Here is a 20,928-nt window from a genome sequence, read left to right as displayed (position 1 = left end):
TCTTGGAAACTAGGTTTTAAACAGTTTGAGATAGAAAATTTACCAATTTTAAAATGTTTTCCGAGCCTCGACCACTTGATTGTATAATTATCACGACTCATACTTTTTGCGCTTGCATTCTGTCCCGACACGTGTATGTAGTCATTGTGTGTGTGAGATAGAGCCGCAAGAGATGTCAATTTCCCGCGAGAATTCCCTTTGCACTGCCAACCGCCAATTCGGTTGGCTCATTTCCACCATTATTTATAGCAAGTATTTTAATAATAGAGTGTTATATTTAAAAACTAGAGCAAGATAACATGGCATTCTCAATGAGAATCACAAAAAAGCCAGAACTATAACGCAGATGATTCTGCTCATGAATCGTGCGAATATTTTGTGGCAAATAATGGTAACAGTCTCTCGAAAATGGATGAAACCAGCAAAAATGTACTTAATTCCATTTTGAAGGGGTTCGAAAAGATATATACAAAAAGTAACGAAGAAAAAACCAAACCGACCATTTGAGTCCTTGTAAATTAGTTTAACAATGCCATTGTTGCCGCTGTGTGCGCTCTGTGTTCTGGGTCAATTCATGTAATCCTCAACCAACGAGACCGATTCAAAAGACGGCAACAGAGAGAAAAAACATGTACCAACAAAACACGTTATTTCCCAAAATCCAACACAAAACTATTATTCTGTTATCCCCATTAATACTTGTCAACCATGACAAAAGGTGGAGCTATGTATAATTTGAAAATTAAATGCGAACAAACGTATATAATAGAAAAAAAATATTAGAGCATAAAGAGAATAAACAGAACATTCAGCAAAATTACTTGCAAAACACAGAACACCCGACAGTTGCTATGAATGCTAGGGAAAATAGTATCATATAAGTTTATTGTCATAGTTGTTTTCCATTATTTATGTCCCATAGAAATATTTTAATTTCGGAGCCGAAAGAAATTTTTTTAAGCAACAATATATATTCGGCCTTTTTTCATTGCGACGGGATATTTTCACAGAGAAACAATTTTTTGTGTGTGTTTTGTATAATTGTTTTCTTCTGAATTATTTCATTAGTGGAAAGAGAGAGAAAGAGAAAATAAAACTGTGTTGATCCAGTGTATTTATAATTTTTAGTGAAAATTGCACAGCGAATAAATGTAATGGAGGTGGAAATGGTAGTTGAATCTAATATAAATGGTTGTTCTTTCGAAATTTTAATGACCAAATAAAATACTACATATTCGGATGGATGAGTCGGAATTAAAAGCTGGGACACAGAAAAACCGTCTCCTTCGGGCGTGTATTATCAACACATGACATACATCAGATCACAAGCAATTAAAATCTGATTCAATCTACTGACCGTCTCAACATGCATTAAAGTGAGCATTAAAATATATGTATTAAAACTATCAGAGTTCATTTGATGATTGGACTTTTGGGGCGAGCGAGTTGGTACAGTTATGGTGCTAACTAATGCTGTATGACATCAAGCATTCAAATGGATTTTCGGACTAAACTAATGATTCGCTTCGCTGGCACTGGCTTTTTCCAACTAATGTCCAATCCATTAGCTTTAGCTAGTTCAAAACTGAAATTACAGCCTCAACGGGGCACCAGAGACATAAAATTGACATACAGTTTCGATTTACATTGAAATGGAATATCTGTCGGTATGTGCTTTCCCAATGAAAAAAAAATCAACAAAAAACAAACATGCATTCCGTTTTTTTTCTCAGAGGCAGCTAAAAACCCAAATGAGTTTTGGTGAAAACGAAGTTGCTGGAAAAGTCGACACAAGTCAGACTACAGAGAAAACATTAATTGGATATGTGGCGATGGTTGTGCATGTGAAAATCGTAAAACCTTTTTCACTTTATTCTACGCTGTGACATTTCCTGCAAAAACGCAATGCACAAAGTGGCTTGGATGATTTTAATCTGCTCTAATGCTGTTGCTATAATGTAAATGTGTATTTCAACGAATGAATTCACATTTTTTCCCTCTCTACTAAATAGCCGGGATTTCAAGCCCATCTTCTTGTTTCGAACAAATGTTGATTATTCTCTTGCCAAAACCATCGGTTGGTATTAATTTGAGAGAAATGGTGAATGTTTGTAAAGCAACAAAATATCCGATCTTCTGTGTTTGAGTGAAAATTTATGCGACGCGTTTCAGCAAATACGGTGTATAAACCAATCAAATCTCAGAAACGTATCCATCATGTTCTATGGACCGAAAGAAATTTATGTGCTCATATGTTATATAGCTGAAGCAATTCCTCCTTGCGCCTCCTCCACCCATCATCCACCTCCATTTCCTTCTCATTATTCACTTTTCCTGCACTCGATCCACGACATACTGCACCGTGTGTGTGTGTGTGTGTATGTAGCTGAAAATGGGGTTTTGCGTCATATTCCACTTCGGTAATTTTCCAAAACACATTGAAAACTTGTGTAACATTCGCGCTCACTGGCGCTTATTTCATTCGTCTGAAAAACAAATAACGCTTCCACAATTTCGAGTTGTTAGAACGCATTTACAAAATGTATGTTTGAAAATGCGCCCCGGGGGCAAGACACACGCGCTGAACACCGGAATAATCATTATAAAATTGTTGAGTACGTGCTTCAGTATTTTTGATACAATATAATAATGGCTTTCACTTACGTCTTTTTTTTCGTCTTCAGCTGTCAAAATTTCGATTCCACCATCTAATTGGCCCCTGGCACCTTTTTTGCATGGGTTTTTATGAATTACCTCACGCTTATGCGTAGCAATTTATTAAGAAAATAAGAAAATAAGAAAAATTGAAAATGCATACAAAGTATTCCAATAAAAAAAAATCAAACCACCAGCAACGCTCGTTCGCTCGTTCAGTCGCTCGCTCGCTCGCTCGCTATGCACGGGCTAAAAACCATTAAATGCAATATATTACTATTACTTTTTGCTTATTTTGTTTGACGCACTCGAATGCACATAAGTTGTTTGGCCAGCACCTGCAATCGCATTATAAACAGCATCCGTTGCTCATTCCCGCACACGAGCGCACGCTCATTTACATTACTCTTTCACTCTGTAAATACCGGAATTAATTAAACCGTTTTTTTTCGCTGCTTACTCCGTCTGTCACACACTTTACTGCATTCATTCTCATTATTTATAACAATAGAATGTACTTGAGTGTAAATACGAGCATTGTTCACTTTAATCTCAGGAAATGTACGATCCTTTATTTAATGGAAAAAGTGGGTGAACAGAAGCTTTTTTCGTTGTCGTAGATTTTGAATACAAACTTACCAATTTCACACTGTACACACCAATTCATCGACATACATATTCCGGAAGTGAACGAGGCTTTTTTCTTCTACTTCGCGTGTAGTTGAATTTTCCGGTTGAATTATATGACAAAATTTGAATTTTAAATGTGACACACATTTTATGGCACATATCATTCGTTTTTTCCTCGAATTCGACACATTACAAGCTTTTCAACGGGATTTGTACTCAAACAAATGTTCGTTCACATTTTTTTCTAAGCATTTATGCGGTGTCAATTTGTATTCAATCTTAATACTTGCACAAACACTTTTTTGTTGCAAATTTCGTAGAAAAAGAAAAATGTTGAGAGAGTGAAAAAAAATTGAAGGAAAAATATTCGAAGCGAGAGTTATCCACAAATGGATTACTACTGAATGAACTGTCATCCCGAATTGTCGAAGTGTTTGAAACATCACAAATCAGATTCCGAATAATGGATGAACGAACATTTTGTTCAAAGTCTCATGTGATACCCGTTTTCTGATATGTTATTCCTTCTCTTCTGCATTGCATTCTCCAATAACATGTTTCGCATTTGTAATTTGAATGCATTTTTCAAGCTTTCCGCTGATGTACGAGGTGTTCGTTATCGTTGCATATCTTATTGACGAAGTTCTAAAAAAAAGTGCCCATTTCATGATGCGAAAAACACATTTAATCAAGCATACATTTTCGATATCATCTCATTTAGACGTATTCCACATTTTCGTATTTTTTTTCCTCGCAAGTTTCGCTCGGGAAAATGTGAGCGATAAAACCCCTTCACATGCACTGAAAATCTACATTGCTTTTCACTTGAACTGTAGGGAAAAAATGGAACCCTTCAAAAACCGAGCTTTAACGACATCCCAGAAATTGGAGTAGCGAACATGAAACTAACGAGTATCATATTCGAAACATACAAACATACGTCGACTTTTCACAACATCTTTTTTCCCTGACAACAAGCACATTCTTGCTATTCATTTGCATATAACGCAAAAATAACAAATATCTTGTTACGTCCGAATGGATTGTTCTTGCTGATGATGATGTTGCTCGCTATGCAATAGGTTTCTAGAGTTGAATGTTAGAAATGTAATTTGTAATTTTATTTTTTTGGTTTGAAAATTCTTGAAGAGCATACCTTGCAAGTATACGCACAGTTAAAAAATGTTTTTCAAATGAAAAATGTTCCTCTTGCGGTTGTTTTTTGAGGATTTTCCGACAAAATGAGGAAAAACTTGGCAAAATTCTGAAATTTCTTCCGTAGAAACTTAAAGTAGCCTGCAGTCAACATGCCATTTGTCGGTGTATGGTTGTTATGATTTAAATAATGACAGTTATACAATTCGTAGAAGAGCATTATAAAGCACGTCGTGTGCAACAGTAGAAGCAACAACATCATATTAGCCGTGCGATGACAGACAAATTAAATAAGTTTTGGTTGCGTTGATTCTCTTTGTCTTTTTGCTATTCATTCTCTTGCCCTCATTCTCTGCATTTGATTCGGAATGTGTTGAAGGTCATTTTGGTTGTGAATTGTGCTCACATATACATATCATGGTTGTTTTCTGTTCGTGACACACAATTGAATAATAAATATTAAATTTTCCCATTTGATGCAGTTAGCATAAGCGTTCGTTGGATTATTCAATGAAACAGCAATGGTAAATATTTGAAGCAACGACCATCGACTGTTATCACGGCACTTCAAATTTGATGTGCGCCCTCAGAGTGAACAGAAGTGTGGTCTTTGATGGTGCATTTGCAAACATCAAAACGAACAGTATGCTAAGCAGCGCTAGCTCACTGTTACATTTCACAAAATCCAATCAAAATAGAGCATACATTTTCGTCAGGAATTGGACGAGTGCACTCTTCAAAGCATGCTTGTAACGAAAGAAGAAACAATAATGACACAAAGACCAAACGCATATAAACAAAGTCGAATTTATACGCAAAAACGAATATTCGTATCCATTATTATATTCCGTCAGCAAACAATACCAACTGAAATAGTTGGATAATATCAACTGTCTTCCATTTTGCTTTGGGTAATGCTCGTAGAATTATGGATATTTATGCAGTCATCATCGTTTGCCATCAAAGAGACAATTGAAATTGTATGGAAAAAAAATGTATGTAATATGAAAGAGACCGAATCTTTCAAAGTGGCCTAAGTGGTGAAGGCCGAAATGTATGAAATATTTCCAGTGGCACACCCAAATAGTTATGCAAATTCATGCAATTCCCAGTGATCACAAGTTGAACACAATTCACTGCAGACTCGACGTATTCGAATGCTCCATGTTATTCGCAGTGTCTTCGTGGCCAAATTTACTCGATGGCTCTCACAGCGTATAGCGCTCCAGCTCAATTATTAAGTTGATGCGGTATTTCAATCGTTTGCCCTGCAGCAAAAGAGCCAAGCTTCAGTAACGCAAAAATGGACCGTACTTTTCTTTGGCCACAGTCTATACATTTCATGCAGATTATTACACTGTACAATTTTTGGATAATCATTTCGGTTATTTTCGGAGCCGTAACTGGATATGAATATAGATGACCGACACGATTGACGAGGAATGATTTTTCAGGCCAAGAGAGAGGAGAGAGAGAGAGAGAGAGAGAGAGAGAGAGAAAAAACCATAAACGAAGCCACAAAAAATGAAGATGACACGAACAAGTCAAGTATCTACCATAATTCCTTTTCTCCATTTCCAATATTTACTTTCGAAGATTTGATTTCACCAGAGGAAAGAAAAAAGAATTTGAAAAGTTTGAGCAAAAAGAGCGAAAATGGCGGCCTCTATTTTCGATCAGAAAAAAAATGTGGTGCGGTGAATACAAATGGGCCACTTCTAATGATGCCTGCCCAACGAACGTCCTTTGCACGTATTTTTCAATGAAAATTAAATGATACTTTTCGTTACTGTCGGATTGCCCCGGTAACAATCACAGCCTTTGAACAAGAGAAACGAAACCATCAACGCAATCTCCCTCTCTTTCGCTTGCTCTCTTCCGCAATGCCCGCTACGTAGACAATTCATTTTCGGCATAGAAGATGCGAGACGAAAAGAGAACAAAACTTTTGGACAATTTCATTATGGATGGTGGCGTTTGTGTGAATTCCAATGCGAATCACCTCGATGAATTTTTTAGCACTTGACATTTAAATTGCTTTTTACGTTCAAACGATTGGAAATTGACGATACTCAAACACTAAGTCACCTTTATTAATGAGAAAGCAATTCGGTTCTTCTTTTCCATTATTGTGGAGGGTTTGCTCCTTCGCCGAATTCGACATCATTTCAAGTGAAAACATCAATTGACTTCCTTTTCCCTGATTCGTATGCTTGTTACCATCAGCATGAGTGTACTTCTATTTATCATGAATTCCCATCTTGAAATTCTTTCGCCTCATTTCGTTTCCACAAACTACACCTACTTTCAACAAATACAATTTTCTTTTTTACTTTGAATACCAACCAAATTTCATTTCATCGAAAGCAGAAAATGTGTTAAGTTTTGCCAACGTAAACGAAATGGTTTTGCATGTTTCGTTGGTAATTTTTTTCTCGTTCGCAAAAGCAATATAACAAGGTAAAAAGTGAGTTGCACAACGTAGCGACGGATTGCATTCGGCATAACATATAACGAAACACCATTTTCTCTGGCAACGAACAGAAAGAGAAACAAAAATATAGTACTTCTGAAGATGTACTACCACAAAAGCATCGTAAAAGATGCATCGTGCATGTTTAATGCAACAAAATGAACACGCATTCGTTGAAAGTGTTTTTCTTACCGTTGTCATTGTCAACGTCATCATTTGCTCGTTACAACATTACAGATTGTGTGGCATCCAAAATTGTCTATCAAATCGAAAGTCGATCGTGCATGCATCTCCCGTTGAATTGTACACACCACATGTGGAAATGCAAGTGACACAATTTCCAAACCAAAACTACTGAACGATGTTCGCTGCATGTATGCGCTTTACCGTTCATTCGTTGCTTTATTCAGATCTACCTTCTCGTTTTCTTTGTTCAGTTGCATTTTCAAAAGAGCGAATTTTACTGCAGCATTTTTTTTCTCGTTCGAGCGGCAAAATTTGCTTGTCGAAAGACATGTACTGCACATAATCAATGGATTTGACACTTTTCTCCCGAATAATAATTGCAAAAATGTTAAAGCATACGCTCCAGTCGTTTGTACAACGGACATGTATTGACAATAACATCCTTTCAACATCCATCTCCGTGTTGAAATGAAAACCATCAACCATTTCTGTGAGCATGCATTGCTGAGCGCCATTTGCAAGAACAACATGCAGCTTCCTTGAAAATTTAATGGAAGTTCGCAAGGAAACTTAATGCCATAATTTGATTACAATAAAAGTTTTTAAATTGCCAAGATGAACCAGGCTATTGACATATTTATCGATGCTTCTAGCGCGGATTTAACGCACATCAAAATCATCAACTTCAAACACTCGCTCATTTCTGTGCAACAGACAATGATTTGGTTATTTGAAATTGAGTTACGATCGAAAATTTCTGCAATGACTTTAATAAATCGTATATTACGATGATTTTATGTCGACGCCACTGCTCACATCGTCAACAGACGATGCAAAACATAATATCCATTTACGGAGAATATCTACCATATCGAAATTGGAGATCGAACGAAACTCTCGAAAACTTATCATCAACAACATACTTGACTAACGGCAATATTACACTTGGTTTAATTGATTAAGTTTAACCATCTCAAACTCAACCATTTCACAACGACCACCCTCTCATGTCAATATATACGTAGGAAACTTGCTCTGAACAATTATGTTTGCTAGTTAGTCGAAATCTTCCCGGATATGAAGTCTATTTTGCTTTGGCATGTGAAGTTCTTGCATTCATATTGAGTGCAGTACCCATTGAAAGTGATGAAAGCCACACAGTTTAAAAAGTCCCAAAATATCTAATCTCTTTCAATTCAAAATTCTTCATTGTGTCTTTGCATATATATGCTCTTGCAACGACTTACATTGACTACATTTGGAAAATGGTTCATTGTATTTCCTAGTAAACTTGCATTATTGAATTCCATTTTCAGTGTGTAGTACACTTTTGTAACTATTGTTGGTTTGATAAACTGGTTCGACTGAATAATGATGTTAGGAAATTAAAGTGCTTGATATGGGTGTAGCACATGAGAAAACTTAATTTAATCCATTATCGTTTGATTGGAAGCACTTTAGATGGAAATTCAGCTCATTTTTACTAATTTACAGCATAGAATTTGGAATGAAAAAATAATTGAACTCATCAATATTGCCTCAGTTCAACCTCCCCAAATTTGGTATTGGAAAATGGCTGCCGAGATTCGATGCTTGGTTGGATCACAGTATTTTGCGTCGTGTGTGGTATTGACCATCGACGTGAACGGAGAACCAAATTCACAGATCACGGATACTATTTAAACATCAAAGTAATGCAAATAATGCATGTGCGGTTGAGTTCTTTCTACGTGATGGTTCATTTGCACCCATGAAATTGAGCAGCAGCAGCAGCAACATGCATGAAGGCTTGTCTTGCTTGACGTGTCATGACGTATGTAGCCAGGATGTGCCAAGCGCAGAACTATGCACAATGTTGATATGGGGCGGTTGCAAAACCAATCGTTAGCAACAAACCCAAAAGTTGGCGATAGTCTTCCAATGTTCTTGCGTTCACTCATTGGAGTGCTCATTTCCAAAACCTGAACTAACTCTTATTCAATTATTCCAATTTCCCTGATTGAATGCCATAAATGGCTGTGTTTTTCATTTGTTTGAGTTTCTCTATGTAAAGCTTCAGCATTTCATTGAATCAACAGACAAAGTGAATTGGCAAGGCACTTGATATGGCATAAATCCAAACTTCAAATCTGAATTAATATCATTATTTTTCAATACACATGAATGAAATAACTCAAAATCAGGTTACTGAACAAATCAAAATCGATTCACAAATTTAACATTGTATATCGACTGCAGATCGTTTACTTCGACTCACAACTATTAATCAAACTATCATAATTCTACGTATAGAGATAAGATCTTCAACGTAACGAACTGCTTATGCATATTGGCTACAATTCGTACTACAGTAAATTGTACTTGTGCTATTCAAACCATCCATCACAAAATAAATCTCATTTCTATGGAATGGTCAAAATTGAATTTATTCTGTTTCATGATCGATCCGAATTACCATAGTCTGCAAGCATTTTTCAACCTTTGTATTATGCTGTTTGAGAACAAGAGCACGACTGGAGCTGTAACAGTAACGAAAAATAGAGAATGAGGAATGAGAAAAGGGAATTTCCTCCAATAAATTGGTACTTCCTCTTACATGAGTGTCCTGGTGTATGTGTGTATGGATGAGCGGGTTTGTCTGTGTATTATTCCAAACCGGCTAATATGGATAATATGCTGTGCATCTAAGCGCAATCTTCCTATACTATCGCAGAATCTATGTGATCATTCGAACATGAAATCCGCTACTTAATTTCGCACACACTCTAACACACGGAAATGTAATACAATTTTCAAGATAATGCATGTCATGTGATATATGCGATTAGATGGGAATGCCGGAGAAACAGTGACGCAAAAATGGGAGTAGGAAAAATTGTCAAGAAAATCTCGACATCGAGTGTATGAAAAGTTTTCAAGTAATCATTTCACAACATTGCACATACACTCGACAACGTTGCTGCTTATATCACACATACAATCGAATTTTTTTTTTTCAACAGCGGTAATGCTTCGCCTACGTGCTGAACCAACGAAAATTTCGAAATGGTGAAGCGTTTTTGTGTTGTGCAAGCACAATGCTGGAATTATGTTATTATCATCACAATTGCCACTCTTTCTCCTTGCATATCGCTTGAGTACGCACGAATTAGACGACGTTGGCATTGAGCAAACGGAAAGAGTAGCAGCATAGACAAGCTGGGCTAGATGAGAAACAGGAACAGAATAAAACAGCTACTACCATTTTTTTGGCTTGAAAAAAAAATTGTAACAAAAGCAAACTCTATTCATGTTGTCAAAATGTGTTTTCGTGAATCAAACACATGTTTGAAAAGATAAAACGGCCCGGGTAATAAAAACACAGTGTGCTCTGCTGCACAACTAGCAAAAATTATATCGTCGTCAATTTTTGTAAGTCGCCTTTCTCACTGCGCATTAAACGCTTTGGATGACATTATTTTAACATATTTTTAATGCAGCGATGTACACGTTATACTATTCTATTAACGGGCATTTGAAATTCAAGAACGAGATAAAAGCTTTAGACAGAAACGATTAAAATTGTCAGCCTAAGACTTATACATCTATCAATTCAATAATTGTTCGATGCCATGATATCGTTACCAAGAATTTCATTTCATTTCAGTTGTTTTTCTTGAATCTTCAATTCGATATGAATATACATGGATGTGTACAATATTTAGTTGCATATGTATATGACTCGATTGGGTTACGCTTTTTGCTTGACAAATTCAGTTAAGATAATTTCGACGAGTTGGAAGCAATCTTGGTTGATGCATGGAATTTTATCGCCTTTCATACAATACTCCCATATGATGTGAATGCGACAACTGATATTGAGCGCAATCGCCACCGGGATAATATAAGGCTAATGACAATGCAGTAAAGTAAATTCTCTATTTTGTCGAACTTCATACTGAAATGTAACACACTGATATTGCAAATCTTATTGGATTTATTATTAGGCGCCACCGTCAGTGGAGTTCCAAACAAATATAGAGCGTAAGCCCACCGCGATAGTCTCGATCATTAAACGTCAAAACAACAACGCCACGCATTTTGACGGGAACTACATTGATGGATGTATTCAATGCAGTGTCAAACATAGTCGTCATTGTGTTGTGTGGTGAAACAATAATTATTATTTGAATTTTAAATAAATAAAAATGTTTCGATTCTGCCAAATAAAATTGTGCAAATATGCCGCTGGTACACAAGACAAAAAATTACTTTCTTTCTTTCTAAACCCGTATTTAATTTTTTTTTCATTCTCAATTGAGTTGTATGAGAGAAAATTACGGTTTTATATGATATATTGGAGTTTAGATAATTAAAATAACACAAAATGTTAGATTCAAAATAAAAACTGGTTCGTGGCAGAATTGTTTTTTTTAATTTTGCAGACCATACTGAGAAAACGCTTGCGTTCGAACAGAAAACTACACAGAAACATAAGGTTGTTTTCACGAAAACCAAAGAAATGAATTTCGATGGTAGATTCTGTCGCCTACAGAGTAAAGAGAACGAATTTAAATTTCACATGGATGACCTTATTCGCATTGATAAAGAATAGACAATGCTAATCATAAGTTTGATGCGTTCGATTTGGACACTTCCAAAATTAGCTTCCCGATGCAATGGCATCATGTGATGCAGGGTAATGAGATCGTCTAAAACAGGCTAATAGAATGTTGGAAACATTTTCGATGCACTCAATTAGGTTTAACGCTCGGAATTGTGCATTGTTGCCAAAACTCAATTGAATTTACCGAAATTATGTGTCGGGCAAATCGGGCAATAAATGGAAAGCATGTATTCAACAAAACTATGCAACTTTTATCCATTCATTGACCGTGTTCTCTGTTTCGTTTCAGATCGAGGGAAAACCGCATCAGTTGGTTGCAACCACTTCATACTACGATTATATCTTCACAAATAAGCGTACACCCTGTGCGGTGCCATGTGGAGAGAAAATATCATGTGGCAAACGGTTAACGGTAACCCAATTATCAGCATTGTGAAAATGCATTCGCCGCACAAAGCATCAACATGTCACTTGCCAACGAAAATCGTCAGGAAAGAACAATAAAAGCACATAAACTAAACAAACGCAACACAATCGAATTATTTGCGTGTAGCATGCTGCATTGATATCGCAACAGAGAGCATCACATCCGCACACTGCATTTGCAGCAAGAGCAAAAAATCATGCGAGGAATATAAATTTTGCTTAAATTTTTTTTGTGCATACTAAAAGCGCTAGCTTCAAAGAGAGAGCATTCAACCAACGGAACTAGCTAATAGACGCTTTTGCTATTGCAAACAATATTACGGCAACGAAACGGGAAATCTAGTTAGTTCGTCAATGAAACTAATTGGCAATTCTGTGCGCTCTTACAATCCATATCTCCCTCTCCATCGCCAAATGAAATTCAAAAGACACACAGCATAAACTGAACAAATAATAAATTTATGGTTCTGATGACAAAATAAAATTAATTCAACGGAATAACCATTTTGTGGGCTAGACTATAACTTTCACAACTAAATTGAAGCTGAGTGAAATTATTTGGTGTCGTGAAGTATCATCGTCAAAGTATTTGTTGAAAATTTCATTTCAAAGTTAGATTCTGCGAAACACAATTGAATTAGGACAGAAAAAAAGGCTTCACCATGAAATTAAATCTCTTAAAAATTCAACAACAAAAAACTGACAATTAAATTTCGACGAAAATTGGAACCTTTCTGTATGTAATAAAGACGATTAAAATAAATCACCCTCAACGAACAAAAAAAAGCACAACTTTAAGTTAAAAGCGAGAAAAAAATCCACTACTGCCGATGAAATTGCCAATAATAAAAAAACGGTGTAAAGTGAATTTCAAAGAACACAATCATAATTGTGCAGTAAAGTACTTAGCGTGTATAATGGTGATGTAAAATATATTCCATTCAAAAATTGCATTTAAATATACATGTGAATTGCAGCAAATACATAAAACTGCATATGCATATTATTATCGTGAATAAAAGCCAAAGCCGCGGAGCAAATAACAAAAGTAAAAAATAATACATTTAAATCTCAAACAATGTGCACGCTGATAACTGAAAAAAAGCATAAATAAATTAAATTTATTTTAATTGCAGACAACAGCCACAGCCACACAAAAAAACCGTTTCGAATAATAAGTGTAGGTTGGGGTATTCACAGAGTCAAATACAGAGCGATTAAGAGATAAATACGCATTTAACAGTATAAAAAGCAAACTTATTGGCCAAAGCGTTCGGAAACACAGAATCATCACCGCAGCCACTGCCACCGCCGCCACCATGAAGGGAAAATACAAAATCGGATGGGCGCTTTTTTTATTTAGCATTTTAATGCATTTCAAAACGATCCAGCTATCAAGTAAGTCCAATTTATATGTTTACTCCAAAAGATTTTCGCATATTTGATTTGTGTTTGTTGTTGGATTTAAAATATTGCTTTTGGTTTTTTTTTTAATTCAAATGTTAATTTATGTCGATAAACACAAGTTTTCAATAGCATTAAACGGTCCAGTCTTGACATAACACAGGGCTATTCTTCTGCACGTAACAGAAACGACAGTCATAATTTTAGGTTTTTCTTCAATTGAGGATGATGTATGTATGTTTAAATCCCTTTTTTTCATTTGAAACTCGAATCATAAAACATCGGATGAGGGTGATTCGCATCTCGAATTTGGTTTTTATGTTAAAGTATTAGTGAACATCGAGAGTAAATTTGGGAAATCTCCAAAGGACATTAAATGATGTATTTGCGTAATAATTTTGAAACGACGCATACCAGCTCTCAGAATTCAAAGGAAGCAAACTAAAAAACATATAGTGTAAAACATCAGTTTGCCTCCTTTGAATTCTGAGAGAGTTTCTATGACAATATACGAATTAATTAACAATTTGGATATTTTACATCTCGCAATGGTTTTAAAACCAAAATGTACATATCCCAATTATAAGCGAAAAATTTGCAATTAATGTTACCGCTTGACTTGAGTACATTTCGATTTGAATGAGTATGAAAATCGCGTCCCAATCGGGATAATTCATGTGCATAGATTCTGACATAGTCTGACCTCGTTAATCCTGATCCCTGCTGGCGAAATTTGACCCCCAACAATTTTTTTCGGACCCATTGTCATTTTCCGACTTTGTTTTCAAAAGTGAGGATCTTTTTTTTTGCTCCTCACTTTTGCTCCTCACTTTTGCCTCCAAGGGATCATTAAACACTAGATAGAATCGATTTTTTTGACCCCCAAAGGAATTTTTGGTTTGACCCTACCTGCAATTTTTGGTGTCAGAATGTATGTTCATGTGTGTTAATAAATTGCTTCAAACGTGAAAATGTTGAGGTTTTGCTGGTTTATCTTGGATATGATGCGTTCATTTCATCACATATTTTGTTGACGCATGATAAAAGATTATTGTTTTAAATTCATAATTTTAACGAATGAAAAAGCCACATTTCAAGCTACAGTTTGGTTTTCAGTTTCGATTTTTCCGGATGGATCCAAGCACATTGGTGAAGATATGTGGTGATGGCACGGTGGTCAGATGTTGAAAATGCGAAAATTCTTATGATTAAATTGGCAACTTTCCCGATTTTGATCGAATTGTGATAAATCCAAATTGAATCGAAAACATTGATTATTAATTAGGGAACATGTGCGAAATTTCATTGAAACCGGCGGATTTTCGATCTTTTTTTCTCGACTGATTCAATGATAAAGTTCATCAATAATTCGCGCCTACGACCAAATATTTACGCTTCGACATTTCGACAAAGAGCCACATTGGCCAGAAGCTGATAGCAAAACCACTCACAGCAATCAGCTGCACGATTGGCTTTCTAAACATGTCTGTGGGCTTTATGGCGACTTTCGAAAAATGGCTGATATGTCAGCCTGTATTTGCTCAAACCTTTGACAGAGCAAAAGCGTATGAAAACACACACGCACAAACACGGTGGTAACACGGTATCGGCAACCAGAATAAATCGTGATGAAATGCTAATGATAGTGGAAAAACATACAAAATTGGAGAATAGAGAGCAATTATTATCAGTCGAATGGAACGAGTTCGAGATGTGTTGGGTATGGTTGTAAGCCTCAGAGTCGCCTCTATCATATCGCCGGATTTATAATGTACACGTGTGCGGTCATGTACCTAACCCGACTGAACGTGAACTGTGTGTATATGCCATAGCATAGCATGGAATTCACTAGGCACAGTCGTCCACCAATTTTGCCAACTTTGATGTGATCCGAACCCGGTGTGCGAATCGAATAAATTTTTGCAGGTGCAGGTAAAACCGTTCGCGACGCATGTTTTCTCCTAAATTAATTAGTGCACGACTGGCATTATTATATGAGAGTGTGATAATAAGCAATGTTCGACAAATTACGATTGTTTGTCGGCACCAGCAAATTCGGTTTAGTGTGTGTGTGTGTGCGTGAGAGGTTTTGATGCACTCGTGGGAATTTATTTTTATCGTACGTCTAACGAAATGACGCCCGCTGAAATCGACCTTATGATTTCTCATTAGCACGAAAGGCCATTGAATGAATGTGCTCGATTCACCTGTTTGATGCTAAGCACTTAGCAAACGAAGCGATAACGACGAATTAATACAACGCCCTGTGTATAGCAATTGTCTGCAATGTCGAGGAAAAATGGTTATGATTGAGCCAGATTTGATACACGTTCAATCACATGAACACCAATTGCCCGGGGAGTTGGCAAATAATGGCTCCGTTTTGTGTGTGCAATGTGTATTGAATGGTGGCCGAAAGACGAACGTGCCAAAGGTGATTATATCATGAAATGAACCGTTAAACTGGTTTAACGAACCTTTCATTACTTCGGCGGCTAGTCAAATTGAAATCAAAACTCAATTCACTTCCTTTGGCCGATGGGAGACGATGAAATAGATTCATTGATTGCAAATCACCATATTTGATTGGGCATGTCGGTTTTCGGTGGTGTCTTAATTAACATTCATTCACACAGGTGATACACACAATTCAATTGCCAGATATCCGGCTCACGCATATTTTACTTGCACATTTTACATACGAGTGTTTTACACATGGACAAATGCCATTGGTTCAAAACGATAGAAATTGATCCATCTAATGAAATTCTTGTGTAACACACGAATACAGTTTCCCAGAAACAAATATGATATGTGTGATTTGAAATTCAGAATATGCAATTTTCACTTTGAATTTATATGCATTTCCCGAAAGCATAAGCCTATGCAAATATGGGATAAGAAATTTTCATTTAATTCGGCATGCGAACTAACGATGAACCAGCAAAATAAAAACACACGCAAACCTACGACTAAGTGGTGCACTTAATCTCAATTTCATCAGTGATATTTACGCAAAGTTCAAAACAGAAATAGAATTTTTAATTACTTTTCGTTGTGAAATGAAAATAGTTTTGCCATCATCAGCATCAGCATTCGTAGCATTCTCATTTTAATTTTGTCTGGTTAAGCCTTTTTGGAATGAAATTAAATGCGAGAGAGAGAGAGAGAGAGAGAGAGAGAAGGAAAGAGGAAGGGAGCTCTGGTGCGAAAGTGAGCGTATCGGATGAAACGAGAACGACATGTCGGAATGTTCAATTTGATGCGAAGCGAAATGAGTTGAATCATATCACATGAGCCATTTGCTGCATTGAACCAGGCAATTCAAAATGTGTGACACAAACATCTGAAATGATGATCGTAATTATGAATTTCAACCATTCACACACACCCACTTCATTTCGAGCTCTTCTGCATGATTATTTTTTATTAACAGCGGAAGGGCATGCACTCAAAAATACGTATGATGGAGAAAAGTCAAAGTAATTTTCATTTAAAATGCAAAGAAATAAATATTGAAAATATAGAAAACTTTTCCCATTAAAACTAATAGTCATATCTCACCAAGCATGAGGTAGTTTCACTCGGTATGGAAAAATAAAAACCGTGTACAGAAAAAAAAACAAAACATTTTCGAGAATTTTTTTATTGCCATTTTTTCCATGGAAAAAAAGAACGCAAATAAAATCGAATCGTTGCGAAGAAGTAGGCAAGTGGAGCAGTTGTGAAATGCCACACAACTGTGGTTGCATCTATAGAGAGTTAAGACAATTTTTTTCTATTTACTACAGCAAATGATGAAGATAAAAAAAGGCCATTGCATGGGCCATTGCATGGAACATTTCAAGTTGACTTAGCTCAAAACCTTGCTAGATGTAATTGCGAACAGTTTTGCAATGCACACATGCATCCACATGCGCTCGACAACTCGATTGGCGCATCATATGCCAAATGTGTGTAACGTGCACGGAAACCAAATAAGCTCAGAATAATAAGAAAAATACCAACGATATACATACACATGGATATTGAGTTTGCCTTGGCAATTCTTGTTCAACTCTCGTTTTCCGTTGCTCCTTCGTTTGCTCGCTCACTATGCTGCTTCCACTTTCCCTCTCTCGTCTTGGTCGCTCGGAAGTAATTGCACGAACGTTTGCCGGCGCTTCAAAACGAACAAACAAAAACCACTCGACAAGAAGAAATCGAATAAATAAAAAATGAAATAGTGATTTAGTTTGAAGTAAACGTGGTCGATGCAAACTGAGTAGGAAGTGCCACATGAAAAACGAATAAAAATTCAACCACGCACTCCATGAGATCGGAATTCTATTGGCTTTGGGTCGTGTTTCAGCGCGCAAATATATAGTTGCACTGGAATTCTCCATGATACACCGCATTCTTTTTTTTCTTCACAAAAAAAAATCAACTGAGAAGAAAAATAGTTTATGTATGAGCACGTTATTGTGATGAAGCTCGAGTGTAATAGCTCGATGTGAAATAACTTCCTGTTTACACAAAATCGAAATGATCAGTTTAGAAAAATGCTTTTGCGATTTCTTCGAATTGGTAAAACCGGAAATTATGTTCGATAAAATCGAAGAGCATGCGCTTCTAAAAGAGGTTCAGCTCAATGGAAGTCTGGAAAAAATCCCCTGATTCGCCTCAATATACATCGGTTGAAATGCGAAACGAGCACAAACAGTACAACGTGACACCAAAACTATGCAACACCAAACGAATGGAAGATAGAGCAGAAAAAAGCAGCGAAAACAAACTTTAAATAATATTACTTTATTTATCTTCATCTCTCAGTTTTGCCATTCCACATTGAGCAAATAAGAAATAAAAAAAATATGGGTAACAGGGAGAGAGAAGGATTTTACGATATCTCTTTCTCATAAAAACCACCACATACACATGACAGCGGAATGCTGCCACAAAAATGCAAGCATTTTATCTGAATAACTTCACCATATTTTGAAATTTCTCTCAATCGACGATCCCAACAGCCAGCAGACATATCGCATTCACTTAGCGTCATCTAATGTGAATTCATCGTAACATAGGAGTCATTCAGCAACGTTTACCGCAGAATATTCTTTTTTCACAATCGCTTCGCTTTTCATCGATGTAATAGACACTTCATCATCTGTAAGCATTGAGAAGGCGATACACTGACTCGTACATGTCACGAAGACTGGCTCACAAATGTCATCATGTTTAATGTTGGTCCCTGTAAAATGTATGTCATTGTTATTTTATTGCTCAACGTTCTCGATTTTATGTCCAATCCGTTGTGTGTGTATGGATTTTATGTTGACCAATGGAAGAAAAAAAATAATCGCAAGAAATCGAGGTCGAAGGCAATTTCTGTCGCAATTCACATTACACACAAGCACAGAGCACACTTTATCCGATCAGAATTAAACCGTTGCGGTAACGATCGCAAGCAAGTCCATCGAATGTGCACCAATGTTACTTTAACACACCACCAGAATTAGAGTGTTTAATGTACATGTGTGTGTGTGTGTGTGTGTGTGTGTGTGTGTGTGTGTGTATGTTTTATGTTCCACATATGGGAAACGCATTGAAGATTAAAATTAATGAGAATGAAGAAAATTGCAGCACATATCCAGCATACAAATTTATTTCACACTTTCCACATCATGCTTCATCCCTATTGCTACAATAGTAATAAGCTCATTGCAGCTGAGCATACAAATGAAGTCGAAGCAATGATGCACTGCATAACGATAAGTATAAAGTGAATAAAAAAATAAAAGCAACATCCAGAAAATAAGTGACTGACGAAGATTTTCCAAGAAGCAAGGAGATAGAAAGAGAAAAAAAACAGTACAAAAGACTAAATAGTTACGTGGCAATCATATCTCATTACACGAATTAGTACGATGGCGACAGACTGTAAAATACAATATTGCTTTCTCACTGGCAACCTCTGAGTTATTCAAGAATGAATGCCATGCCACTGCTGCTGCTGCTGCTGCTGCTGCTGCTGCTGTTGTATGTTGTGTGCGTGCACTTAAGTGCAAACGGAAGATATGGAATTTGCTGTAATGTAAGTCAACCCACAGCCGCACACATACACACACACACACATCAACAACTTTCTTTCAGCACCCGGAAATTACAGTCACGTTGGTATTCAGTGTGTGCATCTAATTTTTCTTTTGCTCTGACTTATAACTTTATTATTACGCCTTGTTTACCGGAAGGCGAAATCTTACGGTTTTGCCTTACATCCCGCTACCAAGTTGCCGTACCATGCATTCGGAGCGCAAATGCATTATTGATGAATTGCACTCAATATTTTGCGGTTAACATTGTATTACAAATGCACATCAGGTGGGGCTGGCTCACAAAAGTTGCAAACAACTTAAAATTAGCAAGAATTTTCGAGCGGAAACAAGATACTTAGTACTCGCCTGGTGTCGTTACAACGCTGCCGGCAACGGTACAGACTGGTATTATGTTGTTGTTGGTGGTGGTGGTGGTGGTGGTAGCAAGAATGATTGTTTTTTTTCCACTCGCTCTCATGCACAACTAATAACAAAACAAGTTTTACCTGGTAAAATTCAAAACATCTCAATGATACAAGTTATGAGCATATGGTTCCATGCTGTACAATTTTATGCTCATGACTTTATCTTATTCACCGACTTTATTTATCATCACGTACAACAAATTGCACACCGTACAAGTTTACAGTGGAAAGTTTTACATCATCACCTCTACCTCTACCTCAATTTAGTGATGGAGGGAGTCAAAAGCGTATATTCATTGATTGGAATAATTACTTTTTCAACACCATATCATTAGATTTACACGTTTTTTCGACTGTTCAATTCGTTCAAATTAATCAAGGTGATGGAAATGAATGACATTTTTCATCAGATCTTTCGAGTATTTTGTTTGTGCGGATTAAAAAGCACTCGATTACACTGTAAGTTTTCGGAGGGGAATGAGTAATCTAGATACAGTGCGAAATAGCGGTTTCAACTGTTTTTGGATGAATTTACACTAATTTTAGGGGAAAATGTGTTATTGCTTATGCGAACGCTCAAGTGGCTACTCTACTATTCATATAAGTGCCGATACTTAGACACGCACTGGTGACCAAGCCTGTGCAGTTGTATGTATTGTAAATTTTGCACACAGCAACTCGTTCAATACATACGGCTCAATGACATAACTCCCCGGACGGGCACTAAAAAAATGCACGGTCGGACGGGCACTCACCGGACGAGCACTTTAAAAATACACGGTCGGACGGGCAATCAAGAAATTTCTTTTGGAAAGCCATTTACTGAAGAATAGCGGTCGATTACGATAGTTCCTTCTTAAAATGGCCACTTTCATTTCGATCTGTTGGGCT

At 36.6% G+C, this 20,928-nt stretch overlaps 1 protein-coding gene across 3 annotated transcripts in view; it reads left to right on the top strand.

The window, feature by feature from the left end:
* The window catches only part of LOC129566274 (uncharacterized), a 121,639-nt gene that overhangs the window by 43,161 nt on the left and 57,550 nt on the right, over positions 1–20,928 (top strand). For 2 of the 3 annotated variants that reach the window (XM_055442077.1, XM_055442063.1), the window contains 2 exons: positions 11,995–13,179; positions 13,268–13,529. In XM_055442077.1, the coding sequence (XP_055298052.1) occupies positions 13,451–13,529 (79 nt within the window). In that variant the 5' untranslated portion in view covers positions 11,995–13,179; positions 13,268–13,450. Of the gene's footprint in view, positions 1–11,994; positions 13,530–20,928 lie in introns of all 3 variants that reach the window. The other variant, XM_055442071.1, reaches the window with a different exon arrangement.

Source organism: Sitodiplosis mosellana, unplaced genomic scaffold (assembly GCF_009176505.1).
Source record: "Sitodiplosis mosellana isolate CC-2019 unplaced genomic scaffold, AAFC_SMos_1.0 Smas_scaffold_1, whole genome shotgun sequence".
Lineage (NCBI taxonomy): Eukaryota > Metazoa > Arthropoda > Insecta > Diptera > Cecidomyiidae > Sitodiplosis > Sitodiplosis mosellana.
Note: the sequence above shows the minus strand (reverse complement) of the source record. Positions and strands in the feature narration are given on the sequence as shown.